This window comes from Eutrigla gurnardus (genome assembly GCF_963514095.1).
Source record: "Eutrigla gurnardus genome assembly, chromosome: 10".
Taxonomy (NCBI): domain Eukaryota; kingdom Metazoa; phylum Chordata; class Actinopteri; order Perciformes; family Triglidae; genus Eutrigla; species Eutrigla gurnardus.
The window spans coordinates 22389546-22403358 of NC_139924.1; the positions used below are offsets into that span (position 1 = coordinate 22389546).

Below are 13813 nucleotides of genomic sequence, written 5' to 3' on the forward strand. Positions count from 1 at the left end.
CACACACACACACACACACACACACACACACACACACACACACACACACACAGTGAAGCTGGGGAATTGAGCGCTGCATGCTGCGCTGATTGGCTGTGTATATAATTACTCCCTATTTGCCACCTAGCATTCTACATCACATCCACTCTGAGCCACTAAGTGACGGAGTTGTACGTTTATGTTCCACCACCATCCAAAAGTGTGTGTGTGCGTGCGTATCCAGTCTGAACCAGATGTTTGGGGGAAGAGGTGATATCAACAAAGACACTCGGTTCCCTAAACGTCTGTGCATGTGTGAGTGCATATATATGTGTTTTTGCTATGTAAAATACTGAAGGGCAGAAGTTGTATAAAAAAAAAAAAACAATAACAGCATTTGTGAAAGTGAATGAATCGAAGCCCAGGGGGAAGTAGAAAAAAAGTACTTCTTCTTCCTAACTTGATAATTATTTCCACAGAGAAACTGTGAAGATGTTCTCGTTCATGTGTCCGTGTGGTCAGACGTGGCAAAAAAAGACAGGCATCGTATTAGATTCATAGTGAAATAACTAATTTTCATAATTTTTCATATTCTCCCTTATCTTGTCTCAGCACTCTGCTACTCTAACTGTAACCTGCACTGAATAAACCTGTATCCAGATCTCTCTCTCTGCTTCTCCTTTGTCTTTTTTCTCTCCTTTCCCCTGCTTGTCCTACCTCTCTCTTTTCTTCCCTCTTCTCTCCTGACATTATCGATACATAACACATGAGTCTGCACCGTCTCCAGAGCACCGATGACCTCTCCCGTCTCCATCCCTCAGTCGTATTTATCTGTCTGCTCCGTATCTCCTCCTCCCCCTCAGGCCAGCCTGCTGATGAAGTTATTTTGCACAGTACAAATGGAAGCATGACTCTAGGCCTATTCTTCACCGCATGCCCCGTATGCTCTGGTATATTACTGCGAAACCGTTCCTCCATTCTCAAGATGAATTGTTTGGTTAATTCAATCTCATTGCTCTCGTTTAAGCGGCCAGGAGGTGCAGGGGGAAGACCGGGCAGACATCTGGAAACATGGCTGATCTCAGAGCATGTGTTGTGTGCTCTACAGGGGCGGAGATGGGACCCTGATGTCTCCCGGGCTGGGAGTTACCTTCTACAACATGGAGGGATATTTTTTAAAAGCTCTTCGAGTGTTTATTGCATTCACACAATCGATGTTGTCTTTCACATGTAGGTTGCAGGCAGAGGTGGTAGAGTAACCAAAAGTAAGAGTATTGTTACTTTGAAATCATTTTACTCAAGTAGAAGTAAAAAGGAGTCATAGTAGTTACTTGAGTAAGAGTAAGAAAGTATTTGTAACTCCTGAGCTACTTCTGATTCACTGTTATGTTAAATACTCAAAATATTAATGTGCAAATGTAGATATTGCCAAACAATATCCCTCTAACTAAAACAATAATAAATTCAATCTTTACAAAATAACATAAATTAAGGCAAAGTGTTCCACAGTTTTTACTTCCTGTATTCTGGTGCATTTTAACGTGGTTTACTTTTATCTGGCTGTGAGTTCAGTAGAGGACCAACTGTACTCAGAGTAACTACATCCCCGTTATTCCTTAATAAGACAAATAGACTTAATATGACAATAATAAGTCCTAAAAAAAATGAAAGTAACCAGCGGATGTAGCGGAATAAAAGACATTCACAAATACACTCAAGTAAAAGTAGAAGTAGGTTGTATTAAAACTACTCTTACAAGTACAATATATCCAAGAAGTAACTTAAGTCAAAGTAACGGAGTAAATGTAACGCGTTGCTACCCACCTCTGGTTACAAGTTGACCCACCTGACCTTCACCGTGATGAGTCAGCGTATATCAGAGCCGACATGTGACTATGTCACTATTTGAACACGGCACTGGGCAGACGCCACAAAGACAAGTGGGAAACAGAGATGAGCTTAAAGCTGCAGACAGGAGACGGAAGGGTGTGAATCGGGACGGATAAAGGAGTTAAAAGAGAAAATAACGGATAAAGAACCACAGCAGCTGTGGAGACTTCAGCTGCTGTCGGTATAGATCCACGACCCCCTGCTCTGCTGGAGTCGCACTGCAGTGAATAGAGCTTTCACACTCTCGCCGCCCGCCGCTGTGTCAGACTGAGAAGAAAAGGGTCTGAGGATGAAATCGACCAACTGTCATCAGTGTGTGTGTTTGTTCACTGTGAGCATTTTTCGACCGGCAACGTGAGGATTAGTGAGTTAACAGGAACCGAATGTTCTTTTGCTAAAGCTAACGGCGTCAGCCCTGAGCTGCCTTTTGCTCTTCCCTGTGAGCCTCAGAGTTCAGACTCTATCCTGCTGCTCCTCCATCGGCGCTGCATGCACACATACACGGTTCTTTATACTGCTACTGCTGCTCCGCATCACTACTAAGCCACAGACCTGGCTCGGGCTACACCCATCCTCCAACTTGACCTTCATTTTGATCTCAATTACACACGTGTCCTGTGCATTCTGCACAGTTGTGACGCAATCTGTCCACACAGACTGGACTTGTAGGTTCAGTTCAATACCAATAACTCGGAGAGTGGCCAATTTATTCACCTCAGATGGCGAGAATGCAGTTGACTGATTTCATATTTACTCTAGAATCAATCCATACCCGTCTATGGGAAGAATCTAATAACACTCTAGTGTGCATGGGTATGTTTTATTATTCATGGTAGCAGCATTATTGATTCACCATGCAGTGCATTGTATGTATGATGTATGCTGTGCAGGAGTGAAAACTAAATAAAGCCATTGCATACTTTGGATTAAACATCTGAAATATATCATATTTACTATATTAGTCTACTCATATTTAGTATCCTCATATTGCTACAAACAACAGCAATGTTTTGCTTGATTGCTATGATTTATCCATAAATGTAGCATAGAGAGGATTAATACAGATGTAATTAATGATTATATTTCTATTTAACGCAACTACCTCAATCTACAAATCCTGTCTCTTATTTAAAGATGTAATCATCCGTCCAGCAGTTTTGGTTTCTATTAATCAGACAGATTAATCAGGTTGTGAGGTGGCCACGGTTCATTCAATCAGCTCTCCGTTATCTGGACTGAAGGCGTACGCGACATCCATTTAAAGTCACGGTACGCATTCTGTCACAGCGTCTTGGCAAAGGTAATGTTCGCGGATCTTTTTTTCGTGAGCACATAAACAACAAAATTGGTACAGATTGAGTCAGAAGAACAGCAGCCATATCCACACACGCAGATGTGTAAAATAACACAGTGGGATTGCAGTGAAATGGGCAGCAATCAGTGAACGTTGTGTTGGGGAAAACCAGGCTCTTTAAACATACTCCCTCTGTGGACGTCAAGCCATGTGTCTGTATGCCTTTGCAGTCTTTAGGGCTGCAGCAATTCATGAATCTACAGTCAGGTACCTCTACAACCTTAAATCCACTATTCTGAGTCAGTAATTCATATGTGAGATATCTTAATTACTCATTTAAGTGATTTTGAGTCTTTAGTGCCACTTAGGAGAAACCAACAATGAATTGTCTGTAATCCATCAGTTATGTTGCCACGTATCAGCATATTCATACTAAGTGTGACAGCATGTGGACTTTGTGGAGGTGAGAAATGATGAAGTGAACCGTCCCAACATGCATTGCAACAGTGAACCGTCCAACGACAGACTGCGAGATTACTAGATTACTTTGATTAGGGTCAGCATGTTAAAGGCATGGTTAATTCTTTAACCCTGACGAAGGCGACACAGACCAGATCCAGCCCTTCCAGTCTTACCTTTCACAATAAAAGCCCAAGACATATGATGTTCACAGGTGAGTGTTTCACGTTTGGTTTATTCGTCACGGCGTGAAAAGGTCTCAAGGAGTTGAAATATTGTCATTTAAATGAAAATAATTAGTTAAGAGAGAAGCTGCATGTTATATAACCTCACCAGTGACAAGATGACAAGTGTGCAGATTAGGCTCTGCATCTAAATTTGTACTTGATGATGTTGGAATGAGAGGGATTCAGAGACGGTGCATGGACAGTGACGTCTCAAATATCTTCAGCAAAGTAAAAATGCACAGCGATCAAAAGAGTCAGGATGTACGGACCTGATCGGGGGAAATAACACCTCTCCCTGTATCCTTGTGTACTTCCTCTCTCTCTCGCTCTCTCGTATCCTTTATGTCTGCACATAAAAACCCCCCCCTCTGGTGTTTCTATCCTCCCTGCCCGCCTCTACAGCCCCCATCAGGAACTGTACACACACACAAAAAACCCTTTCCTTCAAATTCCTCTGCAGCGCCGTGTGAAGAGCCTCTCTCAGAATGTTTCCTGTATGCCGATAATGAGCGTTTCTCTTTTAGCTTCCACGCTACATTCTGGGCCCTACAATACTAATCTGGTTCATTCTGCAGTGAATACAACATGTTCGTGAATTCAAATAAAAGGCTATCTTGGTGTCTTTTGAATGCCGGATGCGTTTTGTAGCCACTTCTTTTTCTGTGCGACTGCAACAAAAGGTTTCGACCAAAGGTCTTTTACATTTTCCCTCTCAGAAACCGGTCACGTTAGCGAACATTACTGGTTACATTATATCACTATACAGAGATATCGTTACTGAATGCAACATCGATATGCAAGTTGTTCACCTGCATTAATACATTAATAGGTTTAATTATTCCACATTATCAATTAGTTGCTGTGTCATTCTTGCAAGTTTTTGTTGATTAAAGTTACACTACTAACATAATTACTTTAAATTCAGATTAAATACCCATATCTCTCCAGCATCCTGTTGTTAATTGAGATACATCGTATGAAAATTGGTCTTTCATGCAGTCATGGTGAGTTCAGCAGCAGGAAAGATGTCATCCAGCCATCTAGCAATATTATGATAGCCATTTCTCAAATCTACATTACTGTTAAATGCAGCCAGCAGTGGGGGGGCGACGGCATTTCAGCACCATGCTACAATTACCCATCAGGCCTTTTTAATACCTATCTTCCTCTCCATCAATCCTCCTCCCCTCCCTGCATTATTCACCCAGGATGGCTGCTGTCTCTCGCTCAGTGGACAACATGAATGGACAAACACAAGGAGCCGCGCTCCTCAAGGACACGCAGACACACAACCACTTAGAGCACTTCCGTAACCTAATAGTGTCGGACAAATGAGTCGGGAAGATAGCAGCTAGCACATGAATCATCGCCCCGCGGGAGTGTACGTGAGCGTGCACAAACGTGTATGTTGCCCGTGAGATGATGTGTGTGTGTGTGTGTGTGTGTGTGTGTGTGTGTCCTACCGTCTTGGGGCAGTGGACGTATCGTGCCAGGCTGATAATCAGGTCGTGCGTGATTGGGTCAACGAGGTTTCTGAAGCTGGCGTAGCGGTACAACACGTCATCAAGGGAGGTTGACTCCATGCCCAGGTCCTACACACACACACACACACACACACAACACAAACACACACACATTAGATAAGACCATCATATTCTCACTTACACAGTTGTACATACCGTAGAGCACTTATATAGGCAACGCTCATATAAGCAAGGCGAGGCAATCTATTTATACACATGATTTAATACACATGGGAACACTCAGGGTTGTTTTTGTTTACAAGCAAAAATAAAAAGGTACAAATTCATTCATGCACAAATGTATACACATAAGTTGCTTGTGTGTGAGTGCAAATTAGAACTTGAAGGCTTTTACATTTCCCATGATGCCTCGTCAACTTGCTGACCCCCTCAGGTGTTAAATTAAAGCCCTGCTGCATCGCTGCTGAGGGAAAATCAAAATGTGTCACGTATCAAAGCACCATCAAAGCCCACTCATCAACCTGTTGGCAGACGACTGTGACAAACACCCCGATGCCAATATCACACCATACGTATGCCAGAAAACGAGTAGTACGTCATAGTGTGCCAAAAATACCAGGATGTCTTACAACCCCCCCGCCCCCCTGCAGCTGCAGTAGCCTATGTACTAAAAGTAAAAAGATAAATTGTGTGATTTGGAATGCGGCCAACGCTGCTGCCGGTCAAAGTCTGTGCAGTGATGGCTGCACAAAGTCAACCTTACATTTGTATGACATCCATAATGCAGATTGCAGATCAATCATCATGCCAAAGAAAGAAGAAAACATCTGCAAAAAAATATGAATTTAAAAACAAAAAACCCCACAGTGAGTCATGCACAGAACGATGCTGTTCTTAGATAAAAAATGTAACGTTTGTGCTGAATGTGGGAGTAAAGTGAAGACTCCTTTGGTACGATGAATATGCTCATTTCATAGCAGCCAGCCTAAAAGTCATGAGAAACCTGGACACGTCACTCACTCGGTGTGCAAAATGAAGCCGTGGATCATGAATGTGGTCGGTAAAAGTCTTGTTTATCTGCTCATTGACATTTCGAAAATTACAAGTGGATAATACAGCTTGATTGTGGCAGTACGGAACAAGCTCATCAAAAATAATTGGCATTCAGTCACCAACTGTCTGTCATTGCTTTGGTCTTCAGATCAGTGTTTCCTACATAGCCCAATCCCACTGTCCCCCCCTAAGGTCTAAGCCCTGAACCCTCAGGGACTTCACTGACGTCACCTGGTGATGAGTGTGAGATACAAATAGGACAGCACTCGGCATGTCACTTTACTTTGATGACACAAAATATATTATTTAAAAGTGTTTTACAGCCTGATCTGAACGTCTTCCAGACTCTAATCATCCCAGACGTACCTGTCAAATCATGTATTTACTATGATTTCAAGTGTTTTATGTTCCATATTAAATATTTAATGTTAATGTAATAGACCTCTTTTTAAAATTCTCCTGGTAAGCCCGTGTTTCACGTTGCAACGCTATGAACTGTGGGTAATTCCCTCAGGCAAAGTCAGCACCGATGCTGACTTACGGAAAGTGGGCATAAAGGGTTTGACGGAGACCTGAACCCTCAGGCACTTAACGGGAACGCACGCACATTGGGATTTGACGGTAGACTTCATGGGTGCTGCGCTGCTGACAGCTAACATGCTGCACGTGGAGGTCGCGTTAAAAGAATATTTTCTTTTTTTTAAAACCAGGACGGAAAAATCAGCAGGCTCTCTGTCCTTTTGACAGACTGGAAGCCTTGGAAAGTGTTTGCGATGGCCACGGGTCACAGAGAGGTGCCGGTGCATCTGGACCACCGCTGCAGATTCCGGTTTCCTCCCGGCGAAGCGAACGCTTGCAGGATCAGGAGCTCCCACGTTCAGAGTCTAGTAAGTCCGGTTTCCAGTACGGAAGCTGTGCTGGTCCAGCCTTCAGAACAAAATGAAAACATGAGAAATCTCCTGTCTGAGGACACCACAGAAAAATAACTGTATTGTCTCAGTCCAAAGCCCCCAAATTTGACGTTTCAATGCAAGGATATATAACTTCAATCCATATTTGTTGGTATTTCACCTTTCAAAACAACATTTTCTCTGCGATAAACACACAAAGGGAAGCTCGCACCTCCACACGAACAAACACGGCAAGTTTCATTCAAAACCCTCAAAAGATGCTTTGAATGTCAAAATGAAAAGTGGCATTCAGTAAAGCCCTCGTGGCTCGGCCCCATCCACTTTGCATGTTTCACATTTACAGAGCCGGGACTCTGCATGACAATCTGATTCCAATTACGACTTGTTCATTTTGATTTAAATACGCCCGTGCTACGTCTTATCATCGTTAAAAATGAAAATGACAGGTACTAATTCACGTTGACAGATCGTTACAACCCTGTAAGTCAAAATGACAGACGGAGAGAAAGTCTGTCACAACCACAAGTCATTTTAAATGGAAAGCGTTGATGCCCGACACGTTGGGTGCCTTAAGTGCTGTAAAATCAAAGGAAAAACCAGCCTCAACGCTCATCATTTCACCATTCACCCTTCTCCCTTCCCACAATTCCCGTTTCATCCGTCTACAGAATGTAAGAAAGACGTATTCCTGCCATTAACCAGCTAACCAGCTGCTCCTGTCAGCTTCCAGTTTGTATTTCCAAGATGGAGGTATTATACACGTGTGACAGCTATATCGCCCTCTTAGAGAAAAGAACTACAATATGTCGACAAACATGGAGGAATCTGGCTGGAAAGTCTACACTGCTGGCAGTTATAGCGAAATAAAATACAATAATATCACTAACACGAACACAAAAGACGCTACAGACTTATAGACGGATGCACACATCCTTTGTTTCCTGCTCCAGGACAACACTCAGTATCGGGAGGTGTGCGTAGGAGGTGACAGGCGCTTGGACTGGATGCACGTATGAATCAGCTGCTGCATTTTTCAGATGACAGCCACATTAATAGCAACGCAGCAGACGAGAGAGTCCTACGATGAGAGCATCAACAGGTGTGTGTTACGCCCCAGTGATACACAGTCAGACTCACTATTCAGATCACACAATGGAATCACACAATTCGAACGTTCTCCCCCAGCGTTAGCGTGGGTTCTCTCCGGGTTCCACGAACACCTGGTGGCTATTTCTAATACGTCACCTGACTTCCGTCTTAATAAACGCAGCCGCTAAAGGTCGCCGCCTGACAGCGGATGTAAATATGGGTCTCGTAATAAGCCTATGAGGTCATTTTTATGGAGATGCACAGATGTGAGAGTGACACTAATATTCTCATAAGCAAGCAAATAACCTGTTTCACAAAATGTCAAACTATCCCTTAAATGATTTGCATTTGCAATTTGTAGAGAAATTAACCACATTCATTGCTTTTTAATGAGTGATCGTGCCTCTTGTGAGAGGGTGAGTCAGAGGTGCGTTCCCCTCTGGGTGTCTCTCCTCATAGCGGGATAAGGATTTGATTTGAATACGTGAAATGAATCTGGAGAAGGTTAACGAACAGGCAGTTCATGTATTCACAACGCAGCGCTGAAGGTGTGTGTGTTTGGTAAGAAGGTGTGCAGTACTGAAAGGTAAACAAAAAATAATAATGAAACGCAGTAAAACAAATAGCGAAAAAGTCTTCTCTATCCAGTATTAAGCCATGCATTATTAAATGTGTCCTCTCATGAAATATACATGACATGGACAAAAACGCACTGTCTACTTCCTGGTACTCTAAGGGCCCAGTGTGCTGAGACACACACACACACACACACACACACACGCACATATTAATGCTACGGGGGAAACAGTGCAGGCCTTTCTTTCATTGGAAATCACCGCCCACACTAACTAGTGCAGGTCAACATCAAAACGGGGGTCTGAACCCGGCCGAAGGTGAACAAAGACGGAGCTGACGACGGACGTGGCCGGCGGGACGGCTCGAGGGCAAATGAGAGGAAAAAGAGGACCCGTCGTCACGAACCAATCTGTAGGAAAAAAACGGCACTTGAATGAATTTAAATGAGCTTTGAACCAAAGACATCCAACAGTTTGACCAACACTGAGTGCAACTGCAGCTCTGGGCCGAGAATCAAAAACGCAGAATCAGATGAGCGTCAGGAATAATAATGGGATGGAGAAAGAAAGAATAAAGACAAAATCAATATTCTGTAGACCATATCGGCTCGCAGCTTCACTCTTAAAATATTAATGGAGAGCAAAACACAACAGGCTCTAATTATCTTATAAATACCCTGGTCGCATACCAGAAGATGAGTTAACAATCCTGCGCCCTGTTACTGTATTCACCGTTCACTTCCTGTTAGCTGCCGGCCGCAGGGGGAACCGCCGCCGATATAAGAGCCGCTTGAGGTTTCCACGGCTTTGAGGCAGCCGGGAGGAAGCGGTGAGCGGCCGCTGGGCTCGGTGTCGAGCTAATCGAAGGGCGATGATTAAGAAGGTGGTCTCCTCGTTAGCTCTTAACAGAGCTCCTGCTTGATCAGTCAATGTCTATTTAGTAGGAACCCTCTGGCCATCCTCACGGTTTCCGGGCAACGTGGAGAGAACCTGGCAGAGAGCGGCTCTCCTCACAAACAAGCTCTCTCCCTCCCTTTTCTTCTCCGTTACATCCCCTCTTTGTTTTTCTCTTTAACCACCGCTGCCTCTCTTTTTCTTCCTCAGTGTCTCTCAGCGCTCTTCATCTTCAGTCATCGCCTTTATCCAATCCACCGGAGCTCAAAGCTCTTCTAATTTCCATAACGACTGAAAACATAAGTGACGTTCATCCTCCGAGGCCACAACATCATGTCTCTCCGTATCTTTGACGTTGACCCCAGTCAGAGAGCATCGTGCTCGTGGACGTTTTCCTTTCCCCTAATCCCCAGATCCACAAACAGCAGCGGAGGGAAAAAAATCCTTCGGAGGCCAGAAGAGCTTGACCTCGAGCCGTATAAAGCTAGGCCGTGTGGAGTTTACATACCATCTCCTCTCTAATGATACACCAGCACAGGCAACGCTGCATGGTGCAGCACAGCATGCATTTCATCATACGGAGAACGGACGAGATACGGCAACATCTTAGGTTTGTGAATAGTGGCTTTATAATTCCCTAAAAAGAGCCTGGGTGCAGAAAATACCTAAATATGCTACAATAAGGCCGGAAAAAGAAAGTGTACCAGAACAAAAGTGTCACTGCCGTTTGTGATTGTGTTTCTTGCCACAACTTTGAAATGTTTAAATTGATACCCAGCCTCACTCATAATAGCTATTGTGTTCCTTTAAATAATTCATTGTTTGTTTGTTTCGTTTGAATACACTTCAGTTTCCGACAAATAGATGAGAAGATTGATACCACTCTGTCGTCGGTGCATTAGGCAGCTGGTAGAGCTTAGCATAGCTTAGCATCGAGGTCGGAGGCAGAGGAAAGCAGCTCGGGCTCTTTCCAAAGTTACGTAGAATCACTTACAGCCTACTATCAGACCAGAGACTTCTCCTCCTCCGGGGCTTCATGGCTTCATCAAGCTTAATGAGGATGAATGGAGAGGGCTCCTTCGTCTTTCAGCCCGTTTGCCGTTTGGCTTAATAATCTAAAAGTGTTTGATCGGTACAAACTGCAAATGGGAACAGGATGGCAGCAGATGGAAATCTCCCAACGCCCAAACAACAAGCTGAAGCGGCGTGTGCGTAGCAGCGGGAGGCTGTGCTCCCTGACGTTGAGTCATAGAGGGGTAACAGGCGACGCTGGCAGCAGTGCTGTCTGCAGGGATGAGACTTTATAGCTTCTTCTCCCTCCACCATCTCTCTCTCTCCAATACCTAATCATCGCAATATTAAACGTGTATTAGAAATAATTTGACATAACTGCTACGCTCAGATCCTCCCTTTCTTCACAGCTCTCCAAATCCTCCAATTCAACTGGTGGCATTTTGGGGATTTTTATTCTCCTGCTTTTTGCGCCACACCAGATTCTTCCAGTCTGCTGCTCCTGCTGCTGGGCTTCCCTTCCTCTCTGTAGCAACAGCAGCAACAACAGCAGCAACAACAACAGCAGCAGCAGCAGCAGCAGCAGCAGCCGTGCAAATCTTGAAAGCCATAGAAAGGCTATAAATTGTAGTTCTCTCCACACTATAGGACTGCCAGACTGAGCAGGTCCAGCCAGGGGGCTCATCTTCCATCATATAGGCAGAGAGGCGCTCATTCATCAGGGAAGTTCGCAGTCAGCATGCTGAATCAGTTTAAAGTCAGCTGAGCCTGGCGACACGCTCACACTGAAAGTAGTGACCGGAGGAAAGGAAGAGAAACCGAGCCGAGTCGATGTGAACTTTGTGACCCGTCCCCCCGAGACCTTTAAGTCGCCCTCCAACACCCACACACACACCTACAACACACACTGAGCTGCTACCTGTCGGAGGGTCCGGAGCATCTCCGTGGCCTCGTCCTGCTTGCCCTGCTTGGCCATCAGCATCATCTCCTGGATCATGCCGATGCGGCGCTGGTAGGGTGGCGGCGGCGTCCCCCCGCGACTCAGCCGGTCCCCCGACTTCAGCATGGCCAGGATGTCGCCCCGCTCCTTGGTGGGCGTTCGCTTCCAGCCATGCTGAGGGCTGGCTCCTCCGGGCTCCTGGCCCTTGGTCTGCTTGGCACCCATGGTCGCTGCGTTACTGCGGACTGTGGTAACAACAAGGCCGGTCCCACCAAGCAGACGCAGGTCAGATTAAAGTCTGAGACACTTTGCTGATCAGGGTGTCTGCAGTTGATCACATCTCTCTGGGCACCGTCAGCAATACCCTCCCAAAGTGAAATGGACTAATAATAATAATACTGCACAACAGAGAAGTGAAACCACTAGGGGGTTTGTTTTTTTGAGAAGTTCCCTAGAGAGAGTAGGTCAGGTGGGGAACAGGTCTGAGGATGCTGCCTGCAGCATGGCCGCAGCAGAGTCAGGATGCAGGACGGCTAGAGGAAGCGGCCCGTCGCAGCCTCCGTCCTATCCCACACACAACTTCAAAACACCTGCGACGTAATAATAACCGTCGACAACAGCGTGATAGTTCTTAATCGTCTCTCAATTGTCCCACGCGGAGCCCGGAGGAGCGGACGGAACCGGATCGGAGGACGTGCTGCATGAAGCAGGGCATGGCAATGTTTACGTCTCGCGAAGATTCCTCGCTCCTGCTCCGTCCTCCTCCTCCCCCCCTGTCGCTGGAAGTCATGCACGGACCGAAACAAACCCCGACGCGTTCTCCGTCCTTTCCCCCCGAAGGGTTGATCCTCCATCCGCTCCAGGAGCAGGAAAAGCGGCCGCGTCTCCTCCGGGAACCAGACGCTGCGTCTCGGCTGCAGCTCCGCGGCTTGACGTGAGGGGAAGAGACCGAGGGATGTGCTCCCCCCCTGATGGGACTGAATTATGTATCGCACCCTCCTCTGTTCAACTGCATGGGGGCGCGCGCTGCGTGTGCACGTGAGAGCACAGGTCCAGGGAAGCGCGAGAGGAGCACGAGTTTGCACTCTTCGGGGAGAAAGCGACGTGCCAAATCCCGTCCATTAACGCGTTGATTGGGGGTTACGTCGGTCTTTTCCACACACACGTAGGTGTGGTCACAATGATTCGTACCTTTTACTATCATGTGTGTTCTTCTAGTAAAATCGGCATACAGCTGATTATGAAAGTATCACTTAATTAGAATAAATCTACAATATAAACTTATCTCATTAATGAACGCTTCTAGCATATTGTTGAGGAAGTAGGTCACACAAAACTCTACAACTCCACCTTAAAAGTTCTTAACTGTAATAAGAAATATGTCATCCATCCATCCATCCATTTTCTACCGCTTATCCTGTATTTAGGGTCACGGGGGGGCTGGAGCCGATCCCAGCTGTCATTGGGCGAAGGCAGGGTACACCCTGGACAGGACGCCAGTCTATCACAGGGAGACATGTAGAGACAAACAACCATTCACGCTCACATTCACACCTACGGGCAATTTAGAGTCACCAATGAACCTATCCCCAGAAATATGTCATATCACTCGTAATGGATACGGTCATGTTATTTATGCAGTTTTTTACCTGATCAAGTGAGCACATCCAGTTAAATAGGCATACTGAGACAAATGTGAGTTATATCTATTTATTCAGCATCCAATGCAGTAAATCTGATCACGTGGTACAGAGACTCGCGCTCTATAAGTAGATGACCAAGGGAAGCAGCGCACTGCCCTCTGGTGGTGGTTTCTAACACACACAACAGCTATATTGTAGCAGTTTTTGCTCATAAGCTTTGATTAAACCTTATCCAACAGATACATGTCCTCCTTATTTCCATGTGCAGACGACTCACAGGAGCATGTTTGAGACTGAAAGCAACATCAATTAAAAAAGGGAAAGAAAAAACCACACCAACGAAATGTCAAGATGTACTTTTTCC

General features: G+C 45.3%; 1 protein-coding gene across 1 annotated transcript in view; it reads right to left on the reverse strand.

Annotated features, from left to right (window-relative positions):
- The window catches only part of lrrc75a (leucine rich repeat containing 75A), a 31812-nt gene extending 19009 nt beyond the window's left edge, over positions 1–12803 (reverse strand). Inside the window, exons 1-2 of the mRNA XM_084019195.1 lie at positions 11786–12803; positions 5313–5441 (exon numbers count right to left, since the gene is read on the reverse strand). Of these exons, the coding sequence (XP_083875321.1) occupies positions 5313–5441; positions 11786–12031 (375 nt within the window). The 5' untranslated portion in view covers positions 12032–12803. The remainder of the gene's footprint in view (positions 1–5312; positions 5442–11785) is intronic.
- Between the last annotated feature and the right edge of the window lie 1010 nt (positions 12804–13813).